We start from the raw sequence: 22,968 nt of genomic DNA on the forward strand, positions 1-22,968 counted from the left end.
AACATACCAAAAAATGTCCAAATTATCTAAGGCATCAAATATAAATAAATGTCCTTATTAAATATCATACAAACAAAAGTCTAAATTATCTAAAAGATAATGATACTTTGACAATATTTTTTGACAACATTTTAACACCATCTACGTGTCATTATATGATTGATTCATGTTGGTGTTTATGATTATTATTATTAATTGTGGAGTAATTTTGGATCAATCACAGAATGATACGTATGACACGTAAATAATGTTAAAATATTGTCAAAAAAATGTTGTTAAAATATCATTATCCTTATCTAAAACATAATGATGAAGCAAAGTCACTGACACTGATAAAATAAAACTAATTTTTTAAAAACAATTGTAAAATAAGATAAAAGTTACAAAAAGATAAGCCCAGATACACAATTAAGGAGCATACATGTTATGCGAGGAATTAATTATATACAAAGCATCACTCAATATGCAAGTATCTGTTCTAAACTCGAAAAAATCAGCATGTTCAGTAATGATCATACACCAGTAATATACAAGCTAGCCGCAAATACAATGTCACGCTTTATTGCATTAGAAGCAATTTCCATTTTTTTGCAGATAGCAGAATTACCCATTATTGCTGCAGCATTTTTGAATTCCCGACATGTCTCGTCCAATCTGACAATGGTCCTTACTATCAGGCCTTCAGGAACATCAGTAAGCTCACATATTTCAGCAAACGGAGTACCCTGCATTAAAAAAGACGGTTTATTCACTACCCGAGAAATTAAAGATGAAACTATAAAACTAAACAGTGAGTTATTTTCTGTGGCAGGATACCTTTGCCCATTCATAAACCACTTCTACAAGACCAAATTTTAGATTTTCTTGGGCATACTCAGCAGGGTTTATTGGCAGATTAAATTGCGCTTGGAGCTCTCCAAGTCTTAAAGCTGTTTTGTACAATCTAACAAATACATCCAGGTTAGAATCCATATAAATAGAGGAATGCAGACAAAACGATACCATTTAGTATGTTATATAAATAATCACTGAGGGTCTTGCTTGGCTTGTGTTACAGGAGTACTTAAAAAAATGGACTATTGCAAGTTACCTTTGTTTAGCTTCCGCGAGCTTGGGTGTGAGTGACGGTTCAGACGTATTCCTCTGTTGGAACACAAAAGCGGACATTATCGCCACTGCTTCTTCTGGTTCCAGTTCATCCATTTGGTTCTCAAACAAGCACTCCGTGCATATCAGTTCCTCCCCAGAATTCATCTCACAAGCAACACGACCTTTCATTTGAACAACAAGGTCTTCATCAATGCATTCAATTTTCTTCAGAACATCTATCTGAAGGAGAAAAACGAAAACAACCAAAGGCACCATTAGACTGAGTACTTGCACAATCAAAAGTATTTTTTCAAGAATCAAGCATAACAAAAATTAACTAATATGTTATACCCGGCCCTGAAAGTCAGGCATCTGTTTAAGTGCTTCATCTGACATTTGAAACTGAAGAGCATAGACTTCTTCTTCATGTTTTTTAATCTCCTTCGCCAATTTGAGGTGTTCTTCCAATTTTATACACCCATGACACTGATTCTGGGACATCTTCTCCAATAATCTAGTCCACTTTTGGTATTTTGCCACAAGCTTCACATCTCTTAACTTCAGATCTGGATGAAAAAGCAATATTAAACAAGGTTTTCAAATAAGAGCAGGACACCCAGGTATTGGAATAAAAGAAAAAATTATTACACCCGAAGGAGCTTGAGTATGTGTAACACCACAACTCTAGAAACATCAATATTGCAGGTTAGAAGGTGTTGTCAAACTCGCTTGATTGAAAAATTGTTTCTATTACTCTATCATGTCTCCTCTTGCCTATACATCTGACATTCTTCTTTTCATTTTAAATTTGGCCAAAACATGGCCCACTTGTTATTTATAGAATAGGATAAAGTATCAAAGTATAACTCATAATTTAACAGAAATGGTAATACCTCTGACGGGATCCAAAGCTGGAGGATACTTATTTCCATCTGATTTCAAATCCACAAGCAACTGAACAGTCTTTGAATAAACAGAGCTGCTAACATCTTCAAGAAGTCCAACTGGGTCAATTTTAATTTTGGTACTGCATATGCACAGAAACTCTTTACTGTCAACTTCTCGAACTTCATAGCCCATTCCACTGGCAGAGCCACAATAGGGCATTGTGATGTTGATGATACCTTTTCCTTTGCGGGCAGAAACAGATGTACTATATTCATCTAAAAGCCCACGTCTTGATTTTGGCATTACAAAATAACCTTGGTCAAATGACCCACTTTTATTCTGCATAGCACCACTGGAGGCACTTTGCATCAAGGATGGCATGTCAGGTTTAATCACGAAAACAATATATGTCTTATTACTGGGTGATGGAGTTTTCACAACCACTCCAAGCAAATGGTCCTGCGCCTGTAAATCAATTACGATGCAGGTTAACCATCTATTACTTTGTTCCGAAGATTCAAATTCTAAAAGATGGGTGTTATAACTCAAATAATACATCGTTAAATTTATGGCTGAAATTTTAAGGACCAAAAAGCCCAAAGCAATTAGAATTTTATAACAATAGTTCTGCAAAACTGCCAAGCTCTGACATTCAATTCCATTCCACAAATCAGAATTTGGTTTCCTTGTTTTCAGCCATTGCTGAGGCCTGCAGTCCTTCATTCAGAATCTTTAAGCTTCTGCTCATGATGAAGGCATTGCATGTCATCAAACTGGCATATTTGGGCATTAAAACTATTGGCCAATCTCAGTACTACGTGTCAGACAAGTTTCATGAATATTTATCACAACTTAATCATACAAGTGTTTCAGGATTTCTTTTTTCTAGATAAAATTACAAAAACCAGTCCCTTCTCCCTGTTAAGATATTATAGATCAGCCAAATTTCATAAATATTAATCAAGCGTACAGGCGTTTCAGAAGTTTTCTTTCTGGAGAAAAATTACATAAACCAGTCAGCTATCCTTTTAAGATAGGCGCTTGATCATATTCTCGTGCAGCTAAAAATTCAATGTTATCACCTAATAGATTTAAAATGATAATTAAGAGTAGTCTATGAATTTTTTTGCAGATTGATACTCAAAATGAATACATTATTACATACTATATATTATGTGATAGGTAATAAGTAATATGTCACATGTTATATTAAATTTAGAAGAACAATAGTAAAGAATTAAACTATTTCCTGGTACTCTAATCCTTCCAACGATACATTAACTCCCATAAATCCCAATGACACATTGGTTTCTACCATTATTTTCAACAACCCTGACATAATTCCCAATGGCACAGCTACCAGACAAGACCTAGATCACCCAAACTTCCATGCCTCAGTTAAAGGAAGTAGGAAGCCCTATGTAGAGCAAACACTTCCCTCAGCTTCAGCTGGTGTAAGAAGAGCTTATTCTTCAGCCGGTGTTAATCACAAACAATATCAGTAGTGAAGCCAAGAAATATGAACAAATACTAGTTCAGTGGCAAAATCAGCCAGCTCATGAAGCAGCTTGGAAGGATACCCCCCTAATGTTCCGTGACTTCGACCTTGGGAACAAAGTTGCCTCCACAGAGGAAGTACTTTGGGGACAAAAAGAGGAAAATACTCAATGTGTACACTAGAAGGAGGGGAAGTTAGTCAGGCAATTAGTACCTGAAGGGAAATGAATAGTACCTGGCAGCAGAAATATATATAGAGGGGAACAATAACCATGGAGGGTTATGCCTAGATACATTTGTGATAACTGAATTATCAATTGTAGGAGCAAATCATATTCCCTTAGCAGAGCTTCTTTGTATTGCTATCTCTCGCTTCTCTAGCTAATTATGTTTTGCTGGGATATTTTGGTGGACTTGCTGATTAAAATTGTTTGAAGCTACTAGACCAGGTGTCAGAGACATTACTGTTAGACTTTTTAAGGGATTAAATGATCCGCTGCACTACATGGCTAAACCCAGGATTGAGAAGAGAGGTCTGAGGGTGCTCTGATGCCAAAGATTAGTTAATAAGCTCTGAAAAATGTTCGTGAATTTACTTAGTGGCACTCAGCACTGTCAATATTCATATACATAAAAGAATAAATTAACATTTCTAACATTTTCAAGAACAACAATAATGACTAATCATTCCAAATCACATTAATTCTAATTCCCATTCGATTCATGTTATATATTAACTTCCACTACTATTTCCAACACCTGCAAAACATAAAATATGAATATAAGAACTCACTGATTCTGATTTTACAATTACAACTCTTCCCCTATTCAGAAACTGTTGGGCATTAGGAGACTGCAAAATTGCCTCTGATATTTGGTTGTTGTATGTCTCAGCTTCTGAATATAAATCATAGTATTCTTCAATGGTTGGTTCACCCTTTATACATCTGAATAATAGAAACATATAATGTTTTAGAAATTACACATAAATATGCAGCATCAGAAATATGTGTATGTAAATAGATAGATTATCGTTTAATAATAAGATACTTTGTGAGTATTGTATTGGGTAGCTAATGTGACTCAGCTTTCACTTAGTTTTTTAGCTTTTGGTGCTTCCTTCCATGTTACTGATAGACTTCTTGAAGTCAAGAAGTCGATCAACCCTCTCTTTCTCTCAAGAACACACAAAACATATCCTAAACCCATTATATCCTATCAGTTACATTACAGCAGATAGCAGAACATTCACCAAAATGTTCTTTATGAAGGCTCTAAACAATTTTACATTGATAATGGCCAGATTTACCCAATAAATTCTGTTATTCCTCATTTTTCTACTCCTCTCTTCATCATTTACTTTATGATCCTATTTGTTCCAAATAGCGAATTAAGATACAAATATTGTCAATATCTCCATAATGATTAAGAGAAATACTTTTAAAATATTCCTATTCACTTCAACATGCTTTTATTCACTACCATAATCTTACTAGCAGTAAATTAGATCTTAAAGTTCTTAAATGTGTATTTATTAGTTATCTTTCTAATAAAAAAGGGGCACAAATGTTCTTAAATGTTATCTTTCTTGGTATTAAGGCAGCTCATTCAAAGGAAGGCTTTTTTATCACAAAAGAAATACGTCTTGGATATTTTAGAAGAGATTGGCATGACTAAATATCAACCTATTCATAGTCATATACATCCAAATAAAAATTAATGGCAGGTCAAGGTGGAGCTTTCTCAGATGAATCCAAAAAATATAGTTGATTGGTCAGAACACTCATTTATCTCATCATTATAAGGCCGAACCTCTCTTTTTCAATTGATGTTGTTAGTTAGTTCGTGGAGGAGCCTCGCATTGATCATTGGTGATATGCATTATCCGATACATAAAAAAGCGAATTAGATCAGGATTGTTGTATATGGGCTTGGGCCCATCCCTATGTAATGCTATGGATGATATGTTCTTCATCTGTGCTAATAATACACTAACGGGATTCTGTCACATGAATGAATATCATTTCTCTCTAAAGATACTATCTAAAAGATAAATCTTCAGATATTTCTAACATATGTATTGTTTGTCATGAACCAGCCTTACCGAGAGCTTAAGCAGATGAAAGATAATCACTGATTTTATATATAACACTCTTTCAACCTCCCAATTATGAATGTTCTTTTATCTGAATAATAAAGGTGACCACTCTCACCAACGAGTTTATTTAGAAACAGCCACGCGGCTAAAAAGTAAAAGAGCAGTATAATGACAAAATGATTGTTTACGAAGAGATGGAACTAAAGCCCGAAAACAATATTGAAAAGAAACATTGGATAAGTCACATACTCAATAGCCTTTCTGGGCTGGTCAAGTTTTCGCTTCAAAAGCTGTTGCATTTCTGGAAGCTTTTTCTGAGCATGGAATTCGGCAAAACTTCTTTTAAGCATGTCCTCTACCTGCAACCCAAAATCACACCCAATTAGATAATAATAAGAGTTAAACTTTCCAACATAAAATGAAACTACTTGTAACATTTGTGATAGATGAGGCTGAAATTGCACATTCATTCCAAGTAATTTTGACTGTCAGTTTTCCATTTTGCTCCATAATCAGAGCTTATAACCAACTGCCTCATAATAATTCATCTAAACATAATTTTCAGATTAAAATACTATATTGGACCTCCAGTTTTTAATGACCAAGAGATTGAAGCTGATCTTTAGGACAGGATAACGATAGGAGCTAGAATCATGCATGTGTATGCATAACACCACTCCCCCCTCTCTCTCTCTCCCTCTCTTGGATACTAGCCAGAAGCAGAAAATTACAAGATAAAAGGACATGTCATAGATTCTTAAGGAACCTATAACCTCCCACTCTAAACAAAACTGAACCCATCCCCTCCCCCGATGTCACCCTAATAGTTCCCCATTAAATCCTACCAAGTGCCTGATAGAACACCAACTGATAAAGTAATAAAATATAATACAGAACATTGTAGTCACGCACAATACAGCAAACACTTGCTGTCCCAGAGACACAGTCTACTACAGAGTATTTCTGGTCAATTACATAATCTTCTATCAGACATATACTCAGAATACATAACTAGCAGCAGTTATTTTCTCCAAATAACTGTCATCCTTCATTTTATAATATAAAACAAACTATAATACGCTGCATTTTATACTGTGCACATAACCCTATCATTTATACGAGGGAAACGCAAGAGTGCATGTGTATCCGCATTTTTAATTTAAATAATACAATTTTCAAAAGAATATAATCCTAAAAGAATGATTTAAAAAAAATGTATGTTAACGTTATGAAAGTTGGGAAGTTAGACAATTATATTTGATGCAAAAGTTAGACTATTACATTTGGGGGACATTAGAGGTAGTTACCAAAAAAATATCCCCTTTTACTAAAAGATAAAATTGTAAAATAAAAATATAGGTAATTTTGTAATAATAGTGATAAAAAAATTATGTAGTTATAGTGGAAAATAAGACTGATTTATTATTCTCAATCATAAAAAATACATTCTGATACCCTCTATTTGTAATAATCTAATTCTCCTAAAAAGGGAAATAAGGAAACTAGGAAAATAAAATAAAATAAAAGATTATATATATATTTCCTCTAATTAGGAAGATTCTAAAGATATTATCTCAAATTACAACACTCCCCCTCAAGCTCGATCATACAAGATTGAATGAACCAAGCCTAGAATAGTCAAACTCAATTGTAGAGAACGTCAATAAACCAAATTGGACAGCAATGGACAAAAGCAAACTAGCACAATGAAACTTCAACTTGGACAGCAATGGACGAGGGCGAACTAGCACCATGAAACTTCAACTTGGACAGCAATGGACAAGGGCGAACTAGCACCATGAAGCTTCAACTTGGACAACAATGGACGAGAGAGATTTCCATCAAAAATGGATGATGACTTGCAGCAGCAAACAACAAAAAACTATAAGAACATATGAAGGGCCTCCAATGGCGAACAACAACAAACTGCAGGGACTGGATTGCCATCAATAGTGAACTTCAAGAACTTGATTTCCATGCATAACAGATGGGAGGCCTGCAAAGGCTAACAACCACAACCCTGTAGGGACTTTAACCACCCTAAACAACAACGAACTTTAAGGGACTTAACTGCCCTAACAACAACGAACCTTAAGGGACTTAACTGCCCTAACAACAACAAACCTTTAGGGACTTAATTGCCCTAACAAAAACAAACCTTTAGGGACTTAACTGTCCTAACAACAACCAACCTGCAGGAACTGAACTGTCTGCAGTGGCTAACCGCAACAAACCTATAGGGACTTAACCACCCTACAGCGGCTGAAACAGCAACCATGGTTATCAAACTCTCGAGTTAACTGAGTTTACGTTCCCAGACATGGCTTCCGAGTTAACTCGAAAGTAAACTCGTTTTCTGTGTAAACTCGGTAGAATCGATTGTGAAATCGGTATGATCGTGTAGAATCGCGAGTTTGGAGCGATTCTGCGAGCTTGAAAGTTATATATTTAATGAAATACATCAAAATTAATGACAATAATCCAAGTATTTATGTTTTACAATATTTATTTTTATGAATAATATAACTATAAATTTTATTTATTTAAAGTTATATAATTTTATAGATTTATTTGAATTAAGCTATTATTTATATAATTTTTTTCATCTGAAGTAAACTCTTACGAGTTTATGAGTGGAGTTTACGAGTCGAATTTACTCGACTCTCTCACGAGTTTACGTAAACTCTCGAATTTGATAACCTTGACAGCAACAAACCTTCAGGGACTAACTACCCTGCGACGGCTGAAACTTTTCTTCCCCTCACGATTGAACACACGTCAATGACGTGAAGGTGAAAGAACGGGTGAGAATCGATCCGTACTTGGGGACAAATCTGAAATCCCTAACATCAAACGAGTCAAATCAGTGGGTGGTCTCATAGAACAACTCTCAGTAAGCTGTTACAACAAGGCATTGGCAGAAACCAAAAACACCAAAGATTGGGACTTATGATGGCATCAAAAGGCCAAAGACATGTTGGAGGTCCAATGTTCTCTGCTGGACTACTCCTAAATGGTGATACTTAACACTGTATCACAAGAAGTACGGGCTAAACTCTAGCCCAAGAAGGAAGTTCTTTGCAGGGGCTGAAAATATTTTCCCTCAGGCAAATAGCGGAAATGACAACTAGTGCACTTCATGAGGCACTCTTAATCTTGACCAAAGAAAATGCAACAGCTTATTGAGGCGGCAACGACAAACCGCAAAGGTTACAACAACTGACTGCGGCTATGGCGACTGACTGCATCGGCGGCTAACTGCGCTGAGGCCGACTATGGTAGCAGCGGAACGAAGCACTGTTGCTCAAGAAACAGAAACGAATGGAGAGGTAGAGAACCCTTCATAATGGAGAGGAAAGAACTGACACGATGGCGTCGAAAGAGGTCTCCCTGTCGAGAGTGGGTCATGAAGTATATCCTAGCGGTTCAGTACAGTGGCGAGATGATGGCATTAAAGTGACATATCAGAAGGAGCAGATTATAGAGATGGAGGTCCGGCGACACGACCGGCAACGGCGCAGTGTGATTCCGACACCGGGAGGGTGGCACGTGACGAACACGCACCCGCCAGCTGAAGAAAGGCGGCACGTGCAGAGGCTTCTGGGAGGTGGATTACCAGGGTTGAGTCGTGCTCCTTGAGGCGCACCCAACCCTTATCTTTGCTGGAGAAAATGACGACGGCAGCGGCGGCGACTATCGGACTGATTTGGCGCTCGTGGCGGCACGTGAATGAGAAGTAGCCATCGAAACCGACGCGGTTGGTTGTCAGTCGAAGAGACGATCCAGATCTACTAGTCACCGGTCGAAACTGCGACGGTGGCCGCCAGCAGACGGTGGTCAGCGGTGGTCGACGACGGAGAGCAGCATTGCACAGCGGAATTAACAGTGAAGTGAGTGGCCTTTCATGGTTCCCAGAAGAAGAGACTTTCGGTCTTTGATTGGCAGTCAATGAGAATGCCAAAAAAGGGATTGGGCATCACTTAAAATACCCATTCTGAGGTAAATTCTGAGATAAATTCTGGAAGTATAGCATATAGCTAGGTCAGATTAAAATCTAGAAGTATAGCTTATAGCTAGGTCATATTAAAATCTAGAAGTATAGCTTATAGCTAGGTCAGATTTTAACTGGAAGTATAACTTATAGCTAGGTCAGATTTTAACTGGAAGTATAGCTTATAGCTAGGCCAGATTATGTGATAGGTCTCGAGTAATGAAACCTATAAGCTTCCCACACTTAACTCACACAGAATCCACCAGAATACTGAAAAACCTCCTCTGATTTATAGAGAAACAAGAAAGAATACAAGAATATAGGAACGTGGGAGCCTAATCTCCCCCCAAGCAGACTACAAGTCTGATTCAGATACAAGAATTAACAAAAGTAACTATCCTTCTCCTCTCTAGCTATTTATACAAGTTTGACCTCCTAACAGATACATCTCCCTTCCTAACTGATAAAACAGTTAGGCTACTGACCCACTAACTAACTAACTACTTCTCCCGTCTGTTTCTTCTCACATACACCTTTAGCCTCCTATCATTATGGAAGCACAACACAACTGTGTGTAGCTGTTATAAAGAAAAAAACAAATGTATTTGGTAATATTGGAGAAAGGCCAGAATTCTAAGCAGAACTTGACTAGGACAATTGGAGCCCATTAAAAACACATGTTAAAGAAGAGACTTTTAGGGGGCCGTCGACGGCGGCCAGCCGCTGGCAGACAGCAAAGACAGCGGAAGCCAGATCAGACAGGCTCTGATACTAAGTGGAAAATAAGACTGATTTATTATTCTCAATCATAAAAAATACATTCTGATACCCTCTATTTGTAATAATCTAATTCTCCTAAAAAGAAAAATAAGGAAACTAAGAAAATAAAATAAAATAAAAGATTATATATCTATTTCCTCTAATTAGGAAGATTCTAAAGATATTATCTCAAATTACAACAATTATTTTTAAAAAGAGAAGTTTTGAAATGTTAGTTATTTTGAAATTTTGAAATAGAGGAAGTTGTTTGATTAATTATTTTATTAAATATAAGTAAATTATTTTTTATTTGTTATAAAAGGTAAAATTGTACAGTCAAAAGACACCTAACCAAATAATGCATCCCTTTTATATAATGGTATAGAGATATACAGATAACTATCATAACTGCCCTCAGCTCAAATTCCATCAGCGGCCAGGTGGTTACAATTAGAATTAGTTCTCTTTCCTTATTTTATGTTCTCCCCTCTAACCTTGTAATTACAAATACCGATTCCCAATTACAGTCCATATAGTTGTAATGGATGAGTACATATCAGAGTTTTAATGCATGAGTACATATCACAGAAAAATATATGAGATTTCCAGAAATTATTATTAACAAGCGTCTCCAACCAAATTTTGAAAAATACATGATTAAAGATGCTTTCAGAAGTTCGAAGAAACAACAACTTATCATCTTAAATATGAATTAAGGAGTATTAATCGATCATTAAATAAGAGAAACTATTCATGAAAGTTTGTCCAATCAGATCTAATTGGATATTTAAAATTAGGAGGATCTATCTCAAATTGTTAAGGAATTTGAATTGTCCCCAAGTTGCACATCCAATCAATTATTGTGACACTACTAATTATAGTATCTTCACCACCATTATTATAACATTTTAAATAGAAGACTTGGATTGTCATGTGCACCTTTAATTCCTCAACCCGAAGAAGATGTAGAATCATAATATAGGTTAGCCGAAATTGAGATTCAAGTCGGGTTGCACTTCCAACAATAACACGCTTTAAATCACTCTCTTCTGGGAGTTCATCACGACATATCAGAATAACAGTACCAATCTTGTCAAGTCCTCTTCTGCCAGCACGACCAGCCATTTGAGTATATTCTCCTGATAGTAGCTGCCTAAATTCCTTGCCATCAAACTTCCTTAGAGAATCAAAAACTACCTGTGGAAGAATATAAAAGCAGTGTACATTAAACTGAAGGTTATAGGAAATATTCTTCAAATAAAGGAAAGGAGATACACAAATTGTCAATCATTACTATTTATCAAAACAAAAAAAATCCAAACTAATGATGGGTATATAACTATAACAAAAAGACAACTAAGTGTGCAAGGTTCACACCAAGTGTATGGAGAAGTTAGATGCTGAGAAGAACTTGTATCATGTTATTAGAGAGAAAATGGAGAAATTCCCCTGACTATAGAGCTTCCAGGGTTTGCACCTCCGGTTGCCTAAAGGCCCTACTAACGGTATGCAGTTAACAGGATAATCCCCCCTATCATCCTTCTTCCCCCTATCCACAGGCAATATGCCTTATTTCTTATCATCCAGTCTTCAAACTACAACAAACTCATTGAATCTAATAATTAACTAACTGATCCCCTCGGCAACGTATACCAATCAAATGCACACAACCTTCATCCCAAAATTCTAGAGTTGTTTCCAAGATTTGAATCCATAAATTCCAAGCAGCATCCTACCATTGCACTTGTCTTGCCCTTAAAGATGTAAGACTATAATTATCAACCTAAATTATGCAAAATAAATGAAAGAGACCTCGATTATCCAAAAAACAAAAACGAGAGAGAGCCCAAGTGTACATTTAGGTACCAAAAAGCACAGACCATGAAGTAACTGATGTTAGAATTAGCATATAAACCATCTATTTCCCCTACCTCAGAGGGGTTTCTCATTTCAAACACAACTTTCAAAGAAGCATTTGTGTATATTTGTCCTTTCACAACAGAACAATTTCAAATTTCAAAGACTTTGAAAAATACTACAGAGACAAAACTAAGAACTTCCACTTAAGAATTACAAAAGATTGTCTTGAAAACATAATTCAATCTCACAAAGATCGACTGGATTTACTCTCACTTATATCCTATAATTTATTTGGTCATGGCTTCAGCCAATATGATACCACCAACACACCCCCTCACCAAGGAAAGAACATTTCAAGCATCGGACTAGATATTTGTGAGTAGTTTGTTAGCCATTCAATAATGAGAACAACAGGCCCAAGTCATGTACCAATTTGAAAGAGTATATGTGAGGAAAAAAGCTTGGGAAATCTTATGTCTCCCTACTAATTCAGATTCAAATATATTTGGCTTACAACAAAAGCTAAAAGAAAGAGAGAAATTTCCCCTAGGATTTACAGCAAAAAGCTTAGAGAGAAATTTCCCCTAGGATTGTACATTACAAATAGATACAACACAAAACAGATTTTGCTCAAAATATAATATAAACTATTATACCAGATAGCAAGCATAGGCAGTTTTTGCCACTCAAAGGTACTGGGCAGTTGATGCCTTGGATGAAATTCAAATATTGTTATGGCCTTTCTCTGCCCTTTCATATGGAACAAGATTGACTGTGTCCTGGTGTTTCAATAATAGTATGATTAAGGAAAGCTCTTAGTCTGACAATTCTCAGAGATTTCAAGTCAACAAATCGAGCATCAAGTAGCTCTTTTTTCTATAATCAATTTGTTTCCTTTAAGAATGATATTTTAATAAAAATTCTTCACCAATTAAATCTTATTTATGTCAATGAAAAGTAAAGCTTTACAAGTTCCCAATACTGTACTTGTCATTAAAAATAAATATTATACATTTTTTTATTACTAAACAAGTTTCTTACTCTTTAACACGAGTACTCTTTCCTAAGAATAGCTTAATTTCTTATTGCATTTTTTCTGAAAGAATGACTCTAATCCGCTCGAGTCATTTCTTATTTCTCCTTTTTTTAAATGTCAAATTAAAATATAATATCTTTGTTCCAATCTAAAATATTTTTCTTTTTTTTTTATAATTTTTCAGGTTCCAGCAAAGTTTAAAATAACCTCTGTACAGAGCACAAACTTATTATTCAACAAGAACATGTGTTTGATAAAAAAAGATACTAAAGTAACATGAGACTCAAGTAACTAAACATAAACCACAGCAAACTTTTTTATTTAACACATTCATAGTCACTTGTAAAATTCCTAAGATAATAACTTTAATAATTAATTAGATTTCATTGAAAATTTCAGAAAAAATTGAAATGTTTATTCAATTTTAGCAGCAACGCTGAAAAGAGACTCACTGTTCTAGCAGGTGCATTGACTCCCATTGCAAATGTCTCAGTTGAAAACAAGACCTGCAGAAAAAAAAAAAATAAGTCAAGCAGTCAACATAAATCTTAAAATAATATAATCACAACCACGGGGAGAAAATTGTGGACATATGACTCTTAAATATAAAGTAATTTACTGTATCTTTGAATATTAGCTGGGTTTGTTATGATATCTGATAATTCTGTGAATACCAATAAAACAAAAGGCCATCTCACCTTGATAACCCCTCGGCAAAAGAGCATTTCAACAACTTCCTTTACAATTGGAAGAAGGCCAGCATGATGTACACCAATACCTCTGCGAAGAAGATTCTGTACTCGAACAACCTGTATATCTCCCTCATTAGAAGCACAGTCACAAAAATACTAAGCCATACACCAACTGACCTGTGGTAAATATTTGTCAGATCCCTTCAGTCGCGAAAATGCTTTGTCACAGAAAAGTCGGATCTCACTTTTCTCTGAGCTACTAGTTAAGTCAGTTCTAGTCAAACTATCAGCTGATTTATCACAGCGATTCTTAGAAAAACAAAATATAACCACCTGCATTCCAAAAACAAGTTCCAAATAAACAAATAAAATCTAAAATAGTAACAATAAATTGAGAATAATAATGCTTTGGCTCCCTTCCTTTTATGAAACAAATAAACATATTGAGGCGAATTGTCATTTCCCAAGGGAAAAACTGGAGTTTATATACATTACCACTAGATTTGTCTACTTTAATGAATAGTTGGCCAACATATTCACCAAGTCACTAGGAGGACAAAGATTGATTATATTTGCAACAACATATGCACACACTACCTATACACTCCAGCTTGAGGAAAAGTGATATAATCACAGAAATAACGAGCTGATCTTTACATATATAATCACTGTTATACTTATTGAAATAAGGAGTTGATCCTATATAATTAGAAATATGTAGACTGTGCATGTATGTATTGTTAAGAAATTTTTTATCTATTCCTACATCACATCTTTGTTATTAAAAGATATCAAATTTCCTTTATTATCTTCATTTATTGATTGTGATGATTTCTCTTTTCTAATACAAATAAAACACCTGTGTTGTCTCATAAACACACGGTTTAAACTCAATGTTTCTGTCTTCCTAAAGTTTAACAAAAGTAAATATGATATGCTTATAAAATTAAGCTGAAAATTGCTTATTTTCTAAAATATACAGATTAGACACAAAAAAAAAAAACAGAAATATGTTTATTTTATTAATTATAAAGTCAACATACAATTTCGGTGAAAGTGCACTTAATGGCTTAAATCCACTTAAATTGTACATTTGATGAATGTGCAATTTTGGTCACTGTAGACATTTAATCCCGGTCCTCGATTTTCCAGAATTAAACAATTTTGATCTACTGCTAATGCATTTTCCACTCTCTAAGAAATGTCTATGTGTCTATCAATGATAACAATGATAGTTACTTATTTAGACAGAATGTTAACAGCAGTGTTTAATTATAAGCTTTAACATTAATATCAGAAAAAATGTTAGCACTTATTGTTAGTAATTTTCTTGGAAATGATTTATGAGTTGATATATTATGTTGGTCTAAAATTACTTAATTTTCTTAAACATAGATGATCAAATGTGCTATTAAAATTTTATAGAAACTAAAATTGCAAAATGCAAAACTATGGGGACCAGAACTGGATTTAAGCCCAATTTAAATAAGGAACCAGATAGGGAAATATAAGGAAATATGGAGTGCCATGAAATGGAGAAACAAATCCTATGATATATTCTAAAATATTAAGAGAGAATTAACATTGTTGAAATTGAAATGTTTTTCCTATATTTCAACTATTATCAGCAAATAATAGCACCCAATAATAAAATAGAGAAAAAATAAAAAAAAATGGAGCTTGGTAAAACATTTATAATTCACAAGCAATCAAATCCTCAAGTTGTTATCACTAACAACTCCTGGAAATGATTAAACAATTGGTTTTCCTCAATTGTAAATAATTTTACCGATAATTCCTTTTGTATTTTTTGCTGAAAACATATTAATATAGAGCACAATCAACATACAGGCAATAATGACTTTTTGGAGAGCTTGTTGATAAGCATCAACCACATTGAAGCATCTGCTCTCCTCAATTCCCAATTGCTCTGGCCATTGCTATTATTTTGATAGCCTCTACCAGTTCCAGAGAAATTAGCTCCATGCTGCTTCATGCGAGATATATTTTCACGTTTTGAACCTCTGGCATTTTCATGACCTGCTGAAATACCTACCTTTGGTCCTGAAGCACCACCAGCAGTCAAATTCCTTTTTCTTGAGACTTCTTTAGCAGCTTTCAACCCCTGAGGCAGAAATGTTTCACTTTCACAAATTTTGTAAAGTTCTCCAGAATGATACAGGCAGTGCTCCAATGGGACAGGTCTTTTTGTTGTTCTGGTAGGAAAAAGGATCATTATAGGAGCAAAAATAATAAGACAATTGAGAATCACGAAAGAGCTCATAACTCCTATTTGATGCACTCAATGTACATTCTAGTCTTATAGTGTTAATTTTTAAATACCAAAATACAACTCACAACTCTATTTGAAATTGAAGGAATTCATAAATCGAAGAATACATGACATCCTAATAGCATCCGCCTTTTGATTACAATCTTTAATTTGAAAAGGAACAAATATATTTTCTGTATTCTTGCATATTTTAAAGAATATCTTTAAATCTACTCTTTCTCTGACGACCATTGTAAGAAAGAATCATCACTTACCCTGTAACCCTTATTTCCTTTTGTTTTGTCCTGCCAATCCAATCGGCAAATTCAATAGTATTAGGAACCTGCAAAATACTTATTTTTAGGATAATGACAAATAGCTTTGCTGAGATAACATGAGGGGAGAGAAATCTGAACACAAATATATTTTTATAAGAGAAAAAAATTATATATATAACTTCCCAGGCTAGCATTACAATGTTCAAAGAACTTCTTTATTTTTCTGATATTAAATCCTTCATTCCAATATTATAATGCTCCATGTGCTTTGAGATACAGAAACATATTAAGTGTTGGAAGTATCAGAACACATGCATTTTACACAGAATGTCCTGCATAAATCTTAAGTATGATAACTGAGGACTAACTTATACCGTGGCAGAAAGGAGGACTATATTGATGTGTCTTGGAAGCATGATAATTACTTCTTCCCAAACAACTCCTCTATCTACATCATTGACATAGTGCACCTCATCAAATATAACCTACCACATTAATGCAGGAAAAACGAAACTATAAGTTGTTACAAATTCACAAGGACAAGCCTTTCATAGTTGAAGAGAAACCAGAATGCTACTTACCCATTCGATGTCCCGAATTATATCAGCACCCCGGTAGAGCATTGATCTTAGAATTTCTGTGGTCATGATGAGACAAGAAGCCTCTGGCCTCAAGCTTACATCCCCAGTAAGAAGCCCAACATCAAACTTTCCACAGAAATCTCTATATTTCTGATTGCTGATTGTTTTTATTGGAGCAGTATACACTGCTCTAGTGCAATGCTGCATTGTTAAATTTCAAATGGGAAACTTCAACTAAAGCATTTGTCTTGTGAAGATTGATAAAATTTTAATACGGAAAAACTTAACAATATTGTAAGACTAAGTCAAAATATCATCAGAATAGTAGAAAAAGAGCACTGTTATATAAATGGTATTGAACAATATGGTTCATGACTTATGCAATTAAGCTGCCGGGAAGCAAAAGAAAAGAAACAAAGAAACTTCATGAATAGTAAAGATTCAGGGCATACTTTTGATGCTAAAGCAAATGCATATTCGGCAACTACAGTTTTTCCAGCTGATGTGTGAGCAGCAACAAAAACAGACTCCCCCTTCTCAAGATAATAAATAGCCTACAATTGTTATGAAAGAATAAAAAATGAAATTATAAGACAAATATAAGCCATATATTCATGCTAGAATTAAAAGCGATAATATAATAGTTAAATATAAGTGATAAAATTTAGACTATGAGAAAGAATATCTTCTCTCAGTTGGAAGCTACAATCAACATACAGATTTATTTTATAAAATGATCATAGATTTCTTTAACAATAAATTATTTCTTATAACAAAAAATATTGAAAATTTGACTAATGCAGCTCCTCCTGATGCATTTGACTCGATTGGGCAAATGTGCAAAGGTCAAGACAAATGATTCCAATAACCAAATATCATGGCACCCCCCTCCCCTCAAGAATTTGGAACAAGGTTACATCCCAATCATCATACAACCAACTGAACACAATAGCAGAAGCATGAAATAATTACTAAGAATAAAAAGAACTAAATTTGAACTTGCCAATACATCAAATGAATTTAATTAAAAGAACAAATTAGATACAAGAAGAAATAGAAAGTATGAAGTACGAAAGTAGAAAAAACATATTATTTGTCATATTAAAGAAAAGATATAAAATGAAAATGTGAAATAAACTGCATAACCAGAACTTCATTGGTAGAATCTTAAAAAGTTACAACATTAATTAATATAGATTGGAGGCCTCAATAACTGGTTACTTTCAAAATCCCTGGGGATATTTTCACACAAGTGAAAGGAAGACATAGTGGCAGAAAAATGCTGGTAAAATTATCAGTTTCCACTTTTCAACCAAGATCAAAAGTAGGCTAAGAAAACAGTCAAACATGGGTTTTTTAGCTTAATTTTTACAGCATCTATTCCGTAAAACAATTATTCCATACATGCGTTTGTAGTTTCAACCATAAGTGCTAATCACTGCACCTTGCTGACAAGAAGAAAATTAGTATGAATATATACCTCCTTCTGAAATGCGTCCAGTTCAAATGGAAACTCTAGTGCCATGTCAGGAACAAGTTCATGAAAGCAATCTACAATTCGATCACTGGACTCATGCATAGCCCAAGCCTGCCAAAAGAACAGGATTCCTATTTTAAGGATTGTCATGTAACAAACAACAAAAGCCTTTCCCACTAGGTGAGGAAACATTGTCCCAGAAACCGTAACAAAATTGTGACGCATAACAAGAAACAGTCATTTTAACTGCAATATGTGATAATTTATTTAGCCCATAACCACTTACTTCCTTCTTCATCTGTTCAATTTCATCACTAAATCCATCCAAATGCAATTCTGGTCCTTCTGAGTCAACTGATAAAATATCATCAAGTGACGTTTCACTATCATGTGGTTTACTTGACACCTCAGCTGTACCAACTTCAGCTTCCAATATAACAGACTCCACTTCTGACAAATGACATTAAAAAACAACAAAAATCATGAACAAAATAACTGAAAAACTATCTGATCTAACAAAGGTCTGTATTGTCCAGAATGATTTCGTTTGTTTGGTTATACTTATAATACAGTCCAAGAATTTTAAGACAATAAATTTCGGTAAAAAGAACTGCAGTTAGCGTAAGCTAGTTACCATCTTGCTCTTGTTCTCCATCAGCATCTTCTTCCCAAGCCTTCTTAAACAAGTCATCAAACTGTACGGACAATTCACTCTGTCCCAGCATGATTTAAGCAAATCATTTAAGAAAATACAGTAGATAATATAAAAGATTTCTTCTAAATATGATCAAAAAACATGTCCTTATATTGACAGTCTCTCAAGAACTGGCACCATCCAGCATAAGGAGTAGAAGGTCTAAAGTGCCTCTTAAAATAATATAAACTGAAAAGGCTCTTGAAAATTTGGATGCAAAATGGGGAAAAATGACTAACCAATTTTTCAACTGATGAACTCTGGAGAGGATTGGCTTCCTTGCAGACATTCCATGAGCATGGATGGGACTTCAAAAAGGATACAAAAATGAAGTAAAACGTGTGGGTTATATTGAATTTCAAGCTTGGAATAAGTTAGCACAGAAAACAAGCAATTATTTTCCATAAAAAGTCAAATAAATAAATAACCTTGAGCTCGCCAAAGTCCAACCCTTGCTTTAAGCTTGGAGGAATTGTCTGAGCAGGACCACCATTCAAAATTTCACGCACCCATTCACCATTTGAAGCACCTTCTGGAAGAACTCTTTCTACACTTCTAGAATCATCCAAACCTCCTGGACGGAAAGGACGATTGTTAATGCTTCCCCTTACAAAGTCCTTTCCAGAAGTGCGTGGTAATGGCCCAGATTCAGTCTCTCCCAACTTCAGATCAGATACATCCACCTAATACAACATTATACGCACTATCGATGAAGTTGGCAAAATCAATTAATATTGACTCTAAACTAAATTTGTTCTAATTTTTAACCAAACTTTCCATCACGGATTTGGAATTTTCAATTTCATGTAAGCACCTCCCACCTCCTCAAATTTTGGTTCCCAGATTCCTTTAACTGATCCATTGTTTGAACGTCGAAATGGTGGTTCCCAAACTGGAATGACCATAGTTCGTGGCAGTGATGGCTCGAGAGGAACTTCAGCCCTGTCAAACCAGTCAAACTCCCACTGCCTCCCAACCTTTTCTGCCGAAAATTCATCAGGATCCAATCTTGGCTGGAGATACGTCTCTTCTATGTACTTCTTTATAGATTCAGGTGTCTCGCTAGGAAAGGCAGGTGGCTGAAATAATGTAGGAAAAGGTTACCAATGGCAAAATAAATCAATTTTGGGCTTCAAAGATTACCATGTTTAGGAACTGCATAATTTAGGAAAAGCAGTCATTTTTGAAAAGTTCACTCAGGAAGCTGTAGAGAAACAAATAATTATTTTTCCAAAATAAATTAAACCAAGAACATGCAAATTTAAGGTATCAAAGCAAGGCACCGTACGTAAAACTAAAACCCAGGGATCTAACGTGCTCATTGTGATGCCAGTTTGGTAAGGTACAACGTTAATAAAAAGACAAGTTGTTAGTCTTTAGTACTCTTTACGTATGCTTGAAAATAGGAATTTGGAGGGAAAGGGGAGGGAGGATAACGGAGGAAAAAATTTCATTTCTATGAATACTCTCCAGTTTTATAGTTTCTTAAACTAAAATAAATAAAACTATAAACTAGCATAGATTTAATGTGTTCGCATTTACTTCAAATACGCACTTTTTTCAGCATTTTCTGCCTACGATGTTTTGCTTCCACCTTGACATGAGTCCCTGTTAGTAGGCACAATACCAAACACCATAATGCCCAAATCATCTGTCTATATGAAAAACATGTCTCAATTGAAAAACAAAACAACTTGCTCTCCTTTTCTTTTCATTCCATGACACACTTCCAAACATATTCTCAGGGTTTTGTAAACCAAACACTTTAGTGTCCTTTTTTCAAAGTTACAAACAATTGATTTCAATAAAAATGATTTTGAATAATTGAAGTTTAATCAGAACAGTGAGATTAGAACGTGTATCCAATTACTCTCAGTCACAAATTAAACGTTGAAACCAGTTCGGTGTGGAGAATCAATTCCTGGTGTAAAACCCACCATACGAATCCATATCTGTTACTTTCACTCGGTACACTATGCCATGGAAAAGGAAAATCTGGTACATATACAAAATTGACAATATATAGTAGAACATATCACTGAATAAGCTGATTAAGAAAATACCACGAATAATTACAGATAAAGAAATCAACAGAAGATAATTATAAAGATTAGGTAGTAATTCAAGCATTAGCGACACGTAGCATGCGGCAGCAGAAAAACCTAGAGAGTGAGAAAATGGAGTAAACGGAGAGAACGTAAAGGTCAACGACGCAGTGACTGACCGGAATATAATCGGGAATGGAACGGAGCGGGTTGTGGCGCTCCGGCGTGGTGAGCGGCTCCAGTCTGAGGTGACCACTGTGGCCGGAAAATCCGACCCGGAAAGCGAGCTCGTTGGCTGCATAGATCGGATCCATGGGAGCGCCACTGTGTGCACGCTCTATTTTATAGCACGCCTTTTGCTATGCTCACTCACTGGCTCTTCATTCTCCTTGGGTGAGTTTTGATTTGAGAAAGAAATAAGGCTTTGATTTTTCGCGGGTTTTGGATGGGGTATGTATGAAAAGGTTGAATTACCATAGGCATCAAGTGAAAGTGCGATATGCAAGTAAAGTATTTTTGTTTTTCTTTTATTGGTATTTTTTATGGGGGATTTTAAGAATATAAAGAGGAAATCCATTGGAAAAATAATACAAACATATAGAAATAGATAGAAAGAAGATTTCATGTACACTATTGAAAGATAAACAAGAAAAAAAAATCTAGAATAAACTTGGAGAATATTTATATTAGAATTAAACAAGAATATTTTTTTTTAATATGTATAGTTTCAATACCTAATAAAATATTTGATTGAGTAATTAATAAATTAGAATTTTAATTTGAGATTTGTTTTTGTTTCATTCTATTAAAGAAATTATATAGTTAAGGTTGTATGAGTATTAGATTTTATAGTAATTACAGTATAGATGTCTCAAAATTATGATAAAAAATGTACTAATGAAGAAAAATATTGTATAAGATGTAGCATTTCATACACTTTTTATATAATCATCTCTAACCATAATCATTTGACATGAGGTTCATTAAAAAAAAATAGTTGAAGGTTTAAAACATGTCTCATTAAGATACATAATAGTGATGTTTTTTCTTTAAAGAAGGATTTAATTATATGAATGTGATATAAGTCTAACTTGCATAAAATTAAAGTCATTTTCAAGCTGAAACATTAAGATAACAAGTTTATGGATTTTCTTTCTTCCATTTTTATTTAAAGTAAAATTTAAACACACATTTAAATTCCGAACAAACACTAAGTAAAAGTTACCAAGTAATGTAATTGTGATTATAAATGTTTTCATTTAATAAAAGGTGCATCAATTGAAAATGAAGAAGATTGTTATGAATAAAGAGTTTGAATCAATGTCACATTATATACAAATGAGAAGATAAACAATGTAAAAAAATAATAATAATAAAACTTAAAAACATATTGTTGTGTGAGATTGAGTAAAAATAGTGTCAACGAGTTTAACTCGTATCTCCTTAATATAAAGTCTCTCATATGAATTTCCTAAATAAATCAATAAAAATGAGAAATCAATTATATTATTTCATGTGTTTGTTTTGATAGGTTCCTTTACTTTGTTTTTGTCCTTGATTGATGTCGTGTTTTAACTCATAAAACAGGCTAATAACCATAATATTGAGATTTAGGTATTTTAGAACATTTTTATTGAAGTATATTATCATGATATAATTTAAGTCTCCGTGTCTTTAAAAATAAAATTGCATCCCAAGAGTTTCAAAAAGT

At 34.4% G+C, this 22,968-nt stretch overlaps 1 protein-coding gene across 2 annotated transcripts; it reads right to left on the reverse strand.

The window, feature by feature from the left end:
• Positions 1 to 324: 324 nt before the first annotated feature.
• Positions 325 to 21,735, reverse strand: LOC108342969 (DExH-box ATP-dependent RNA helicase DExH11). Of its 2 annotated transcripts, XM_017580923.2 has the most exons (23): positions 21,437 to 21,733; positions 20,034 to 20,291; positions 19,641 to 19,895; positions 19,452 to 19,520; positions 19,153 to 19,231; positions 18,805 to 18,968; positions 18,522 to 18,629; positions 17,494 to 17,595; positions 17,042 to 17,242; positions 16,835 to 16,945; positions 16,458 to 16,525; positions 15,760 to 16,126; positions 14,088 to 14,243; positions 13,917 to 14,027; positions 13,671 to 13,724; positions 11,262 to 11,519; positions 5,822 to 5,931; positions 4,268 to 4,421; positions 1,983 to 2,442; positions 1,441 to 1,655; positions 1,091 to 1,329; positions 817 to 943; positions 325 to 725 (listed from the first exon to the last, which is right to left on the reverse strand). In XM_017580923.2, the coding sequence occupies exons 1-23, from the start codon at positions 21,569 to 21,571 to the stop codon at positions 513 to 515; spliced, it is 4,014 nt and encodes a 1,337-aa protein (XP_017436412.1). In that variant the 5' UTR covers positions 21,572 to 21,733; the 3' UTR covers positions 325 to 512. The 2 variants fall into 2 exon arrangements, with proteins under 2 accessions (XP_017436412.1, XP_017436413.1); XM_017580924.2 differs by lacking the exon at positions 817 to 943 and having other exon boundaries at positions 431 to 725; positions 21,437 to 21,735.
• Positions 21,736 to 22,968: the final 1,233 nt, after the last annotated feature.

This window comes from Vigna angularis, chromosome 6 (genome assembly GCF_016808095.1).
Source record: "Vigna angularis cultivar LongXiaoDou No.4 chromosome 6, ASM1680809v1, whole genome shotgun sequence".
Lineage (NCBI taxonomy): Eukaryota > Viridiplantae > Streptophyta > Magnoliopsida > Fabales > Fabaceae > Vigna > Vigna angularis.